This window comes from Somniosus microcephalus, chromosome 22, assembly GCF_052327205.1.
Source record: "Somniosus microcephalus isolate GS21.2 chromosome 22, FLI_Smic_1.0, whole genome shotgun sequence".
Lineage (NCBI taxonomy): Eukaryota > Metazoa > Chordata > Chondrichthyes > Squaliformes > Somniosidae > Somniosus > Somniosus microcephalus.
In genome coordinates, this window is record NC_141008.1 from 62,028,795 (window position 1) to 62,042,422 (window position 13,628).

General features: G+C 41.2%; 1 protein-coding gene across 6 annotated transcripts in view; it reads left to right on the top strand.

Annotated features, from left to right (window-relative positions):
* Positions 1-13,628, top strand: part of synrg (synergin, gamma) — a 109,919-nt gene continuing 96,291 nt past the window's right edge. For 4 of the 6 annotated variants that reach the window (XR_015073260.1, XM_085964926.1, XM_085964927.1 and 1 more), the window contains exons 1-4: positions 1-67; positions 6,122-6,162; positions 11,350-11,480; positions 12,439-12,569. Coding sequence is in view for 5 of the 6 variants with exons in the window: in XM_085964926.1 (XP_085821052.1) it covers positions 21-67; positions 6,122-6,162; positions 11,350-11,480; positions 12,439-12,569 (350 nt within the window). In the remaining variant the exon portion in view is untranslated. The remainder of the gene's footprint in view (positions 68-6,121; positions 6,163-11,349; positions 11,481-12,438; positions 12,570-13,628) is intronic. The other 2 variants (XM_085964929.1, XM_085964930.1) reach the window with 1 other exon arrangement.

A 13,628-nucleotide genomic window follows, 5' to 3' on the forward strand; every position in this document is an offset into this window, starting at 1 on the left:
TGACAAGGAGCCGAATCAAGATGGCGTTGCGACCAGGTTCAGGTGTCGGCGGCGGCGGTGGCAGTGGGTAAGTGGAGACCTCGAGTCTCCGGGTTCATTCCCTTTTTAAAAAAAATATAAATTAAATTATAACTCGATGATTGAGATCATTGCTATCGGCGGAGGAGGCAGAGATGGATCCCTCAGCCGGTGGTCGCCCCTCTGTCCGTTGCCTTTAAGAGGAGGAGGTGGGTTGGTTGGTGGGGAAACGGGGTTTAGTCTCAGTCAGAGACCAGGGCAGCCACGCATTTATAATTATAATATATACCCCCGGACAACTCATCCTTAGATCACACGGTCTGGGCTTTCATTTACCTTCACTTCCATTCATCTGTTTATTTTTAATATAATAATAAACTGCGAGCCCCTTTTCACAATTAGGTTAAGAATCTGAAATTAAACTTCAGCTTTCTCTCCCCGCCCCCCCCCCCCCGGCCTTCAATTTTGTTGTTAAAATAGGGTAACTCGTGACCGAATGACATGAAATACAGGTTTCTGTCCCCTCATTTTCAGGCTGTAGTTTTGCTACTTGAAGGGGAAGCTGATGTGTTGTGTACTGTACACTGAATAATTGATGTTCCACAAGGAGATCGGCCCTTCATATATCTTTCATCCGACCCTATCTCTTTTCATCCAGCATTACTAATTTAGGTGGAAGTTGCTTGGTAGAACGTGATCCAGCAATATTTGCCCCCTCTCTGGTTTCTCCCCCCCCCCCCCCTTCCCCACATCATTTATTAAAACGATTAATAAATATGTATAGTAGTGCAATAAAAGTATTCATAAACTCAATAAACACAGCTCCAGTAATCTTTGCAATTTGGAGTTTGGCAGGGAAAGGGTGAGGGGATGAACTAGCTTGGAAATCACTTGGTTTGCGTCCCCAGTGAGTATAAGTGTATATATAGGATGAACTATATTTTTCATGCTCAGCAAGTTTGGCTGTATCTTTTTTTTATTTTCGGGATGAACAGAGAGTTGATTTTGTTGCTGGCCTGTTGATCTCTGCCGTCCAATGTGTTCTTTGCTGCATTTTTTGTTGCATGATTGGGGGAAAGAAAATAACAATAAAGGAAAGAATTTGTGAGCTGCAGTACTTTTGAAGGCCGGTTTGTCCTGCCAACCATTTTGGATAGATGCAGCAGTTGCAAGGACCACCAGAACTGTTTCGGGCAGTGCTTGCGGTTTCGAAGAACAGCCCCTCTTCCCCGACAAGAAGGAATGCTGAGCAGATGTTGTAGACGTCAAAGCTCACCCAATAATCTTGTCAGGATTGAATAATTAATTTCTCCTCTTCCTCCCCATCCCATAGGTGTTCTGTTTCTATCTGTAATTGGCTAGAAATGTGATTCAAGTGGATGAATTTTACTAGCTTAACTTTAAAAGTCATCTGACAGCATGGCTATTGATTGCTGGATTGAAGAAGTTGCTGAAATGTTATGACTCTCATCGGCCAACATTCTCACCATTTCTTCAGTGTATTTAATATCTCGAGCATTCCTGATAAATGGTAGCTATTGCTTACGAAGCCTCTCGCTATACATCCGCCAAAGCATCATAATCTCTATAATTTATAACTCCCTGAAATATGAAACTGTAGGCATCAACTGTCATTCTTTTTACAGTATATGGTTCCCAAAGCCTATTCTAGTGGGCCCTACAGTATATTAAACAAAATGATTGTATGGCATTTTGTTAAAATTGTCACATTTAGGCTTTGACTGTTCTAACTCAGTTGCTGCGAAACACGTGAGAGCCGTGTAGTTTTATTGGGAATTTGAGTATTAATTGAAAAATGTCCCTCCATTCCTACTGGCTGAGTTTTCCCAGATAGAATTGCTGAGATTGGGAGCTTGCTGTATGAAGAATTGTGGGGAGAACACCCCTCCCACTCGTTACACTGTGCCCCCAGGCTGCAAGCTTTCTTTTTGGTACCAACCTTTTCAGAGAATGGGCAGAACAAAGCATGGATGTAGTGCAGAACTGACAGTACTGTTGAAATGCTGTGAGCCATGTAAGAAGCATCTCTTTAAAATTGATGAGTCTGAACAACTGAAACTGCACAGATCTTTAGAACAGCTACTGTTAACCTTCAATACTTAAAAAAAAAACAACCTTTTAATAATCAAACTGGAGGAATGAAAATAATTATCGCATTGTAAAATAGCTGCATTCTGAGAGCTTTTTGATTTTTAAATTATATATGTGTGATTTAATCTGTGTAGGGAAGTGGAATGTTTAGGTAATGGGTAATGTTTGCTTCTTGATTCTAGATGTAAATAAGTAAAACAGAGTGACTAAATGATATATTTTAATTTAAGCAAAGTTAGGAGAATGGTGCTTATAGATTACGAAGTTCTTTGCGAGCCCTGTTAACAAAGAACCACAATACTATCTTGCAAAATGATACCATCTGGTTAACCAGCTACAGCAGTGATGTTTAATCATTTGCTCAAGCTTAATGCAGAGCAGTGTCCCTGTATTAGGTTTCCATAATAACCACAAAAAAAATTGCTTTCTGCTTAATATTTTTAGACGCATGATTACATTTTTGTTCTGTTTTTGTGAGCTGCTTTTACAGTAGTTGAGAATTGGGGCCGTTCATATCACTACTTTTTGGTCTTAATTTGTACAGGACGTTTTGGCTTATGAATTGCTCTGGCACTTGGATAAAAAGGGCAGCAGAATAAACTGTGTAGCCATAGTTTAGGTACTGAACTAGCAACCTAGAGGTCATGAGTTTAAATCCCAGCGCAGCAAGTTGTGAATAAATACTGCCTCTCCAATATTGCCCACATCCCAAGAACAAATATAAAAACATAGATTGGTTAACGTAAAATGCCCATATTACTTTAGGAACCTCTTATATAGAAATCTACGGTTAAACCATAGGTGAATACTGCAAATACTTAATAAAACAGCTCTGTGGAGTATCTCTTTGTATGAAAAAAATACATTCAAGGCAGCCATTTTATAGTGATTGGCACAAACGAAAGCTTTACTTTGTAGACCAGTTCTCTGGGGCTTATCTCTTTAATGCCTTTATCATCCGCACCTTTTGAATGTGTTACAACCTTGAAATGCGCACATACAAGTGTTGCCCTATGGGTGTAATTTTATTCTTGCATTTACTTCTGAAAGTAATAGTTCATGGCTTCTTCTATGATGCTAGTATAATTACTAAATTATATTGGGACTTCCAGATAATGCAGTTGACAGAATAGCGGCTCTCCCGAGTTATTTCTGAAATGAGCCAAATAAAGGGACCGTCACTCTCGCACTCAACTTTTCTATCTGACGTATTGTGGTAGTCATGTCCCCAGACATTCTGCCAGCTCTTCCTACACAAAATTTGTCTCTTCAGGACACAGTTCCCTCATTAAGACAACGGGCACATGGCCTATCTACATTCTTGATCTTGTAGTCTTTCCCTCCGCCCCTTCAGTCGTTGGCCGCTCTCCTACATTTAGTACCGCTCTCTGGTTCACGATTGCGTGTGGGAGCTCACTGTATTTTTTAGAGGGTGGGAATGGGGTCGGTGCTATCATAAGCCTGCCTCCTATCTCTTGGTTAAGGTAAACTTGTATCCAATAGTGCAGTAATCTAGACTGATTAGTACGAACAATCTTGTTTGGAGACCCACTAAAGTTACTAGTATTACTACTTCTAATTGTAATTGTAGGTAATGTGTTGGTGCATTTTATGAAAGCAGTTATTGCTAGAAACCACAAAATGGGGGAAACAATGAATGGGAAGAATAAAATGTTTCAGGCATGAATCGGCTGCCAATTTATTCAGAATATTGGCAATGCATCGGAATTATGAAATACATTTTATAGCAGGACTGGGGTAAACGGCACCTGTTCACGGATCTTTGTATAAGACGTAAAAGTAAGCAATGGCAAGTTGGCGTATTGTGGACTGACCCAACCTCAGACCGTTCACACCACAGTGCATGAAAAATGTTCACTTTGGGCAACGAAGCACAGTTTGGAGAGTCAGACCTACTGACTGAAAGCACGGGCTCGGGATGGAAAATACTAGTGCCAAACACAGCGAAACAGGTTTTTCCACCCATGACTCATGACGGTACAACAGCACATCCTGGAGGTAAACTTTCAGGAAAATCACCCATTGGATTTAGTACCGCAAGCCACACGTAAGCACAAAATGTGCTTCACAGCCAATGAACTACTTTTTGAAGTGTAATACAGGGAAGCACTGTGGCCAATGTGCACACAACACAGCAAGGTCTCACAAACAGTAATGAGGTAAATTATGTTTTAACGCAGTTGGCTGAGGGATAGATGCGGGCTTGGACATCGGGAGAACTCCCATGTTCTTCTTCAGTAGTGCCATGGGATCTTTTACATCTATCTCATGAGGGCATAACATTGCATTTGAAGGACAGCACCTCCAACAGTGCAGCACTCTTGTCAGTACTGCACTGAAGTGTTAAGCCAGCAGGACGAGCTTCAATCTGTCTCGAGTGGGGCTTGAACCCGCAACCTTTTGACTTTGAATTGAGAGTGCTCCCACTGAGCCAAGGCTGACACATTTACTCTCTCAAAGCTGTGCTGAGTCACATTGCATTATTAACCTTGGTGCTGTTTTTGTTGCCTACGAGTCACTTGCGGCACTAAATCCAATGACTGATTATCCATAAAAGTTTACCTCTAGGATGTTCTATTGGATTGTCAGGTCCTGAGTCACGATGGTACCGTGCTGCAGAATAAGTTGCAGTCTCGGGTGGAAGACCCTGCTTCGTTGTGTTTGGCACTAGTATTTTCCATCCAGAGCCAATGCTTTCACTCAGTAGCTCTGATTCTTCAGGCTGTGCTTAGTTGATGAACGTAAACATCTATCAGCCAGCATTCTTGTTTCAAATATACTGACATAAAGCAATAGTGCTAAGGATCGTCTGTCAGAAATTTATGTTTGTGTAGCACAAAGTAATAGATGTGGTTATTTATGAGGTGAAATATGCAATGTTAAGTCCTGAAGTAATTTAAAAACCTTAAAAAACTACAACCATTTGGTGGTGCATACATTTGCTTTGTTTGTCCAGCTTTGGGTAAATGACTTCTCCTTTAGCTTCCTTTCTCCCCTTCCATAACCCCACAAATAATAGGTCACTGCGCAGTGCCATGCTGAGCAAGAGGTGGGGCAGGCTCATGGTTCCGTGCCATTATTGTGTTACAATGAATTGCTAGGAGGCGCAGTTAGTAGCGAGGCTGCGTCACACATTTAACGAGGTGGTGGGCTCTCGTCGAGCTGCTGCCGCAGCTTCTCCAATGGTCTAGCCGAGATCAGGAACTCGCAATGAGGTGATGCTCCAGATAGTTTCTATCAATAATAAAACAAAGCTTCAGTGGATTTAAAGCTTTATTACTGGCTGCAATACTGCACAGATGCTCGAGACATCAATGCATGACATTACTTTTTGTAAGAATTGCTACAGAAGTTCAAAGTCATACGCCAAGAATGTAGTATTTTACAGGAGGCTGTAATTCAAAAAGGTTGAGTTTTGCACTATATTAAATACTGGTAACTGGAATCTGGTAAGTGACTTTTTAAAATGATTCTTAATTTTCTATATGCAATTTCCTCATCGTTCTTAGTAAGGAAATTTTGGGGAGGAGGGAGTCAGAAATTTCTACAACCATTATTTAAAATGGGCAAGGCTAAAGGCTCCATTTTCAAAAGGGAAATATAACCACCCTGCCCCTAAATGAGCAGCCTTTACAGCCCTTTTCAGTGGTAATAGTAAGTTGGCATCGAATGTTGCAACATAGAAACAGGCCATTTTGCTCATCAAGTCCATTCTGCCATTTTTCTCCACGGGTGGCATTCTGTCCAATTCCGCCCTCCCGCTTGCTCCCCATATCTTTTAATATTCCTCTCTTTCAAACACCTATCTAATTCCCTTTTAATAATTGTTAGTGACCGAGAATTCCACCCTCCTGAATGAAGAATTTTTTCTCTAATTGGAATAGAGGTTTCAAGGACATCAGTTTAAATTCTGTCAGTAACTTGTAAAGATCTGATTTGCTAATTTTATTTTTTTGTACTTTGGTTGCAGCTTCATGTTCCCAGTATCAGGGGGATTAGTTCCTCCCCAAGGTATGTATGGCAATGCTGCAATTCTACCATGCATATCTTGATTATTTTCCTCTCTGTGTTCTTGTAACATGTGTGATTCATTACGTGCGATGTGTTGGCATTAATCTTTAAACACCCGTTGCAGTGGCCTAGTTTTGCATGTGTTTCTTTTAAAGCAGTGTAGTAAGCTTCAAATGTTCTTGGGTTGTTGGATTTAGCATATAAAATATATGAAATATTGAAATGCATATTAATGTTCTGAAGAGTATGCCCTGAGTGTGTCAGATATCCCTGTTTTTCCATACCTGTGGTGTCATTTGTCCAGAAGGTGAAATGGTTTAGTGCATGGTTGCTGTTAGTGGTGCTTTCTGTAGTGCATGAAATAAGTCATCCCAATCCCTTCCCCACCCCCTAAAATGAGCTAAACAGTCAGACCTCTTTTTGTTCTCTTTCTTTCACCCTTTCCTTCCCCCACACCCCTTCACCCCACCCCACCCTGCAAGAAGTCTGACTGTCAATCTCATTGACACTGGGATCCAAAGTTCGGTGTAGCCATGTCTAGCTGGTACAGTTTTGGGTCTTTTCTCGGCATCCTTCTCATGCTCACAGCTGGACACAGTTTCCATACGCAAATTGAGTCCCTTCTGAACTAACACCTGCATCTTTATTCGTATTCTTTACTGTTCATGGGTTAGTATAACCCAGTCTAATAATTAACTCTGAATTGCAGCAATCACTTGCTAGTAAATACATGTTCACCTCCGAAGGTGAACAAAATCCACAGCTCTAGACCACAACATATACACTCGCTAAAACTGCTTGTTCAAATTTGTTCACATAAAATAATATGTCAAAGCAGAAAGATAGACAAGATGCAATACAGCACAATAATCAAACGTGCACTTTATACAAACTGGGATGGCAGCACCCATAGTTCGAGCTCTTCTCAACAAGCTCTTAAAAACAGTTACTTATGCTTTGTACGTAAGATTATTCTGATAGAAACTTAATAGATTGACGAGAGAGAAGCTCCTGAATTATAAGGATGGTTTTTCTTACATGTCGAAACAGTCTTCTTGAAGATTGTCTTCAACAAGTGGGATCAGAGCAGATTCAGACTGCAGTAAATAATGAGTTGATGGGATTGGAATTGGTCTCTTCATGGTGATGTTCACTCTCACGTTTCCAGGTGGACAGGTTATTACACAGGCACAGAAGGAGGCCATTTAGCTCATCACGTGTGCGCGGGCTCATTAAGCTCCCTAAGTCCCCTACCCCCATATCCTGTTAAATTTTTATCTTTCAAATATTTATTTACATCACTTTTAAAAGCTATTCTTTTGTTTCCATCGCTACTTTTCATGGGGCATTTCATGTCCTAACACCCCTGGTGTATAAACTTATTCCCTAACCTCTTGTTTCATTCGCTCGCTGATAATCTTAAATTTGTGCTCTCTATTTACCGACTCACCGAATAGAGGAAATAGTTTTTCCCAGTTTATCTTATAAAGCCCATATAACATTGACCACCTGTGAATCTTCTCTTGTTTTGTGAAAAGAGCCTCAAGTCCTTGGTATCTTCTCAGTAAGTCTCTTCCACATCTTCTCATGTCCTTGATATAATATATATAGGGAACTGAAGCTGAACACTATATTCTAATTGTGGCCGAACCAATAATTTGCATAACTTCCGCGTTCAGACCCTCCTTAAAACCCACCTCTCCCCCTCCTAATATCTCCTCCTCTGGCTTGGTGCCAGTTTTTATCTAATTACGCTTTTGTGAAGTGCTTTGGGACATTTTCCTGCGTTAAGGGTGGTATATAAATGCAAGTTGTTGTTACCTCTTTGCGTTTGGCTATTTATAAAACCTAGGGTCCCATATGCTTTTTACTCTAGCTTTATCCCATTTTTTTGAAAGCGTTTTGTAAGCCTAAGTCTAAGTCACTCTGCTTTTCTACTCCCGTTAAAGTTTTATTGTTTTTAGTATATGTTTCCTCTCCTCATTCTTCCTTTCAAAGTGTATCGTCTCACGTTTCTCTGTGTAAAATTTCAACCAACATCGATCTGTCCAATTCACTAACCTATGCCCCTCTGAAGTCACTTACAGTCACGCAGCCCATCACAAGTATTGGCTGCCCACTGACTAACCTTGCCGCAGAACAAAGGAAATTTCCGATTGACACTTGAGAGACGCAGCTAGCTGGTGCCATGTTTAATGTGGATTTAACCTAACTATTTCAAATCACGCAAAAATCCTGCTTTCTAGTGCTCTAATATTCCAGCTTAAACTGAAAAGTCATTGTGGCCTTTCTTTGAATGCACCATGTCCACATGGTCTTCGAATTCACTACTTGCCCTTCAAATACATTACAATTTGTGGAAATTGTGCCCATTGCAACTCCTGAAAGAGATTTGCAATTCCAAGCAGCAAGCAGCCTAGAAGGAATACCATTACACCCACTTCCCAGTCTATACTGTCCTATAAATATTTATGTTTATTCTTATTAGTGCTCCCTGCAAAGGCTCACTGTTCCAATGCCACAGACGTATGTGTGTGTGTCTGTAATTGAGACAGTTTCCAGATGTATTGTCTCAACGATATAAAGGAAAATTAAGAAGATGCTGAATCGACAAAGAAATGAATTTGGGTATTAAATTTGAGGCTAATGCAACTGCTTTATTTAAGCAGAAATAATAACCCTTTTTATTTACATTCATTTCTGTATTGTTGCCAGAACTAAAAGGGCACTTAAATAACTACTGAAATTACTTTATTTTTAATTAACCAGATCCTCTGCCCTGCTGGTCTATACTGTGTACAGGTGGTCCTGTCAGTTTGTAACACTGTATTTTTTAACATATACTTTTTCTCCTTTACTCAAGGTGCTGACTATTAACTGGGGAATGGCTCCATGGGTACCAGCAACCCTCTGGTACCAGAGGCTATCCTCTGCTCATGCAGTGATTGTCACAGCCTATCTGGGGGCATCACTGCAAAGAACAGTATGTGCATGCGCACTCTGCCAGGAACTGCTGGAATGCAACCAGCAGCAGGAACACCTCACCCCCCCCCCCCCCACCTTTTTAATCTAGGACACTGAGGCTAATTGGAATACCCCAATGAGACCAGCTCGCTCAGCACAGGGATTAAACCTCAAGACATTTTGGTCTATATGCTGCAGTACTACACCCTGGTGTGCTTCTATCCACTAACCTTTTGTGGGACTTGTAACATTGCATTTTATTCCCACCCCAGTTCATTTGTAGAGAGAACCAAAAGATAACCTTTTAACAGGACCAGTTCTCATTTTGTGGACTTCAGATTTCACTTCCTGTGCTATCTTCATCCGAGCGAACAATGCAGTAGTGTTTAGCAGCGAACCACACTGAAGTGGCACTTAGGGAGATTTCTATCAGTTTAAGCATTTGTTGCAGTAGATAATATGGAAATGCCCAATGTAGTCCGCACCCTAGGTCTTTGCGCATGGTATTATCTATCCAACGTTGAACTCTGACTCGGGCAAAAGTGGACATAACTTCAAAGTTGCTCATAATGTGCAGCATCAGCGAAGCTGTGGTAATTGCACGTTTCTATATTTTCCTGGTTGCAAGGCCTCTTCCGAAGTTACAGGAAATAGTCGAAATTCTTTTTTGACCTGCCGTCTTTCTCTGCCAGTTTTCTCTCTTTCTCTTCCCCCCCCCCCCCCCCAAGACGCTGACTCTTCGTTTTCATCTGATTCCCTAGGTGCCAAATCACCCTGCGCTACCTCCTCCAAATGGCCGCTCTTCAAGCCTCTGCCTAAATAGTGAGATGACGCGCGCCGGCTATTAATCGGTGAGGACACCCCTGCCACTTCCAATCCCATCCTCACAGATGTTCACACCTGCAGTTCCTGGGTAATGACCGGGATTAGGAATCCTGGATATTTTCCCTGAGGACATTGGGGTCAATTCTCCGACCCTTTCCGCCGCTCCAGCTGAGATCAGTTAACTCAGAAATGCCCGTACCATTGCATCAGCTGGCTCAGCACAAGTCGGATTAAACGTGGTACATACCTGCTCTGTCCGATTCAGCTACTCTGCTTTAATGGCTGAGGCATTTGTGGAAACTCAACCACTTATTCAAGTTGGTTTGCCATGTTTATAATTTTATCGAACTCCGAGTTAAGATCACTCCTTCTCTCGGAGAAGGTGTTTAAAATTCTCACTGTGCAGAATTGAGTTATTATGGGATTTGTGCTTATATTTGTAAATTTTCTCCTTTTTATGTGTGTTTAGCATATTTTGAAGGCATTAGTTTCACAAAATATGTGCGAACATCTTATTTAAAACAGTTCATTATCACAGGAGAAGTGGGGGATATATAATGTGGTACAAACTCATTATTGTCTGGTAATCAACTGTTCATCATTTGTTAAACTTGCATTTGATTATTTATCTGTTAGTGTGGACATCACTGCACATCACAGTGGATACATTTATCTCCCATTTATGTCAATAGTTGGTGAACATAAGAAGTAGGAGCAGGAGTAGGCCATACGGCCCCTCGGGCCTGCTCCGCCATTCAATAGGATCATGGCTGATCCGAATCTAGACTCCCGTCCACTTCCCTGCCCTCTCCCCGTAACCCCTAATTGATGGGACGGGGGGTGGGGTTGGGGGGTGGAGAAAGAAACTGAATAAAACCGTCCTACCATTTTGCATTTTATACACTACAGTGAAACCTGTATCAATGGACACGCCCAAAAAACGGACACTTATTGACAATCCCAAATAACTTGCTTTGAAACAGATACAAGCTGCACCTTGAAACAGCGGACACTTGCAAATTACGAACTGCGGGCGGCCTTCAATGCAACCATTACATATCTTCTACTTTTGTCATGAGGATGTGTTTGTAAAAAAAATACTTTTGGTATTTTAAACATTCCGACCACTAAGTTTTTGTGGTTTAATAAAAATGCTGTGGGCAGTGAGATCTCAATTTGTATGTCACTAATGACCACATAGTTTGCGGTATATAACAGACTTGAAAGCTAAAGATCATTTTTCCTACTGATGTTTGATGTAGTCAGAGAGCTGTCTTGAGTGGTTGAGTGTTTCTGATGGTGTTGGACTAATTGCTGTGTTACTCTTTAGTTTTAAACTCACCAGATCAGTTTTTTTTAAATGAAGGTTTCCATTTCACAATTTGTGTGTCTGTGCAGGAATGATGCCAATGCAACAGCAGCAGCAACAGCAGGGATTCCCCATGGTACCTGTGATGCAGCCCAACATGCAAGGCATGATGGGAATGAATTTTGGTTCACCGATGCCTCCTGGAGCAATACCTATGCAGGTAATTCAGTGATGAAAATTTGACCTGTACACACAATTTACCCCTCTTTGTCAAATATGGCATTTTGAATAGCTGCATTAATGTACACAATCAAGTGTGTTGGAACGGTGGACACAGGGTACAATTTCCTTCACCGATGGAGTTCCCAATCTCTGCTGTGCAAATGTGGGGAGCTGCTGAGATCTGGCACTCATTTTTGCCCCCAGAGAGGGCAAAATCAGAGGGAGAATCAATCTTGAGCAGCAATTGCACACCCTAAAAGGCTGTATGAAAGCCACCTGCTCGCCCTCTAAGCTGTGAATTGCACGGGGAGACCAAGAAGTTCTAGGGGAGCAGACGCTCCTTGCCCCGACAGAAACATTGTGGGGGGAAGGGGGAAGAAAGAAATGTGTGCTAAAGAAACATATTTTTGCCAAATGCTTTATCTCTTCACCCCCGCGCCTCCCCCCCCCCCCCCCCCCCCCCTCAACATGCCAGGGAAAGTCACCATGACATTTTATAGCTTTAGATTTGTTGATGTGACAGTTCCACCCCATGCTGTGTGAGATACTGTTGAAACTTAGCCCTAGGGCAGAGTACTTGTATTTATTTATTGTCACGTATGATTTAAGTGCATTATCAAAAGGAACAGTACTCGTTAGTTGATGGGCACTGTGCAAGTGGAATGTTTATTTAAAGGGAACACTTGGATATCAATCAATTTCCCATATATTATAGAATGCTTAATTATTAACAACTCACTCAAGGGAGTATTGGGCTACCATGGTGATGTTTCTATCAAGACTTTTATTAGTTAGCCTTATTGAACAAGGTGTAGAGGGTACACAGGAGATGAGCAGGTTCTGTACATGGATCTAAATGGCAAGGCAAGCAAGTTGGATTGATTGATGTTTTTCATTCCTGTTATGCTCATTCAGAGGTACTATTTTAATCTATTTTAACCTTTTATTGCCTTTAGGGTGGAATGGCAATGGGACCAATGCCACCAGCTGGAATGCCATTTATGCCACAGCATCATTACATGGGGATGCGTCCTTCTCCGCCACAATACACACCAGATATGCAAAAGCAGTTTGCTGAAGAGCAACAGTAAGATGGTTTTCTGATTCTCAATTGATTTGGAATGCTTTGGAGTGACTACATAATTTACTGTCTTTTTAAAAAAAAAAAAACAACAAAGCTGTAGTTTTGGTCAAGTTAAGCAGTGGAAGTGATTCTGCAGGGGTGCGAATATTGAACAAAAGGTCAGCCTACAAATTCTTATCTTGAGAGTTCCTGACTTTGCCTAAACCCAGCAAACATACACCTGGCAGCAGAGCTGTAAAAGTATTTCACTAAGTCATCTGTTTTATTGCAGTAATGTAAGTAGTTACATTTTTCTTCAACTCCCTGGGTGGTTATTTGTGTCTCGTCCCACTCCCCAGTGCATGCTTAAATATTATCAATAGTGAGTAATATGTATTGGGAGAATTTCATTCCCGTTTGTGCTCTCCAAATGTATACTGTATGCAAAGGATAATAAAGCGGTGAGAAATTCTAGATCTTTTGTTGAAAAATTTGCATTGAAATGAGTGGCTTTTTGAGAAGGCAGGCCAAATAGTTTGTTTTGGATAGTTGTTTGGAATAGTTGTATTATTTAGTTAAGAATGAGTAATTGGTTAGTCCAGAGATGGTTGTAAGCATGTGAATATTGCCATAACCACGCACTGATATTTAGTGAACTCAATATCGAGTTCAACAATTTCATATCATAACCTCGGCCCCTATTATATTTTTATATTTTTTATCCACTCTTTTGGTTTGTGCCTTTTCCTTTTTTTTCTCTCTCCCACATGGCAGCTGTCTCTCTTCCGGCACATTTCACACTTCATCTAGAGCCATTGTCTGTTTCTTTACCTGTTCTATTACCATCTCGTCTCGCCTTGAATATCTCTTAATGTCTCTTCTTTCATCCCCTCCCTCATTTCCCAGCCCCCAAACTGCCTTTTAATCTCTTTCGTTTCCTGCCTTTTTTTTCTCAGTTCTGACGAAGGGTTTCGACCTGAAACGTTGACTCTCTTTCTCTCTACGGATGTTGCCTGGCCTGCTGCGTTTTTCCAGCGTTTTCTGTTGTTATCACTGATATTTAGTCTTTGTTTACTTCTGTTT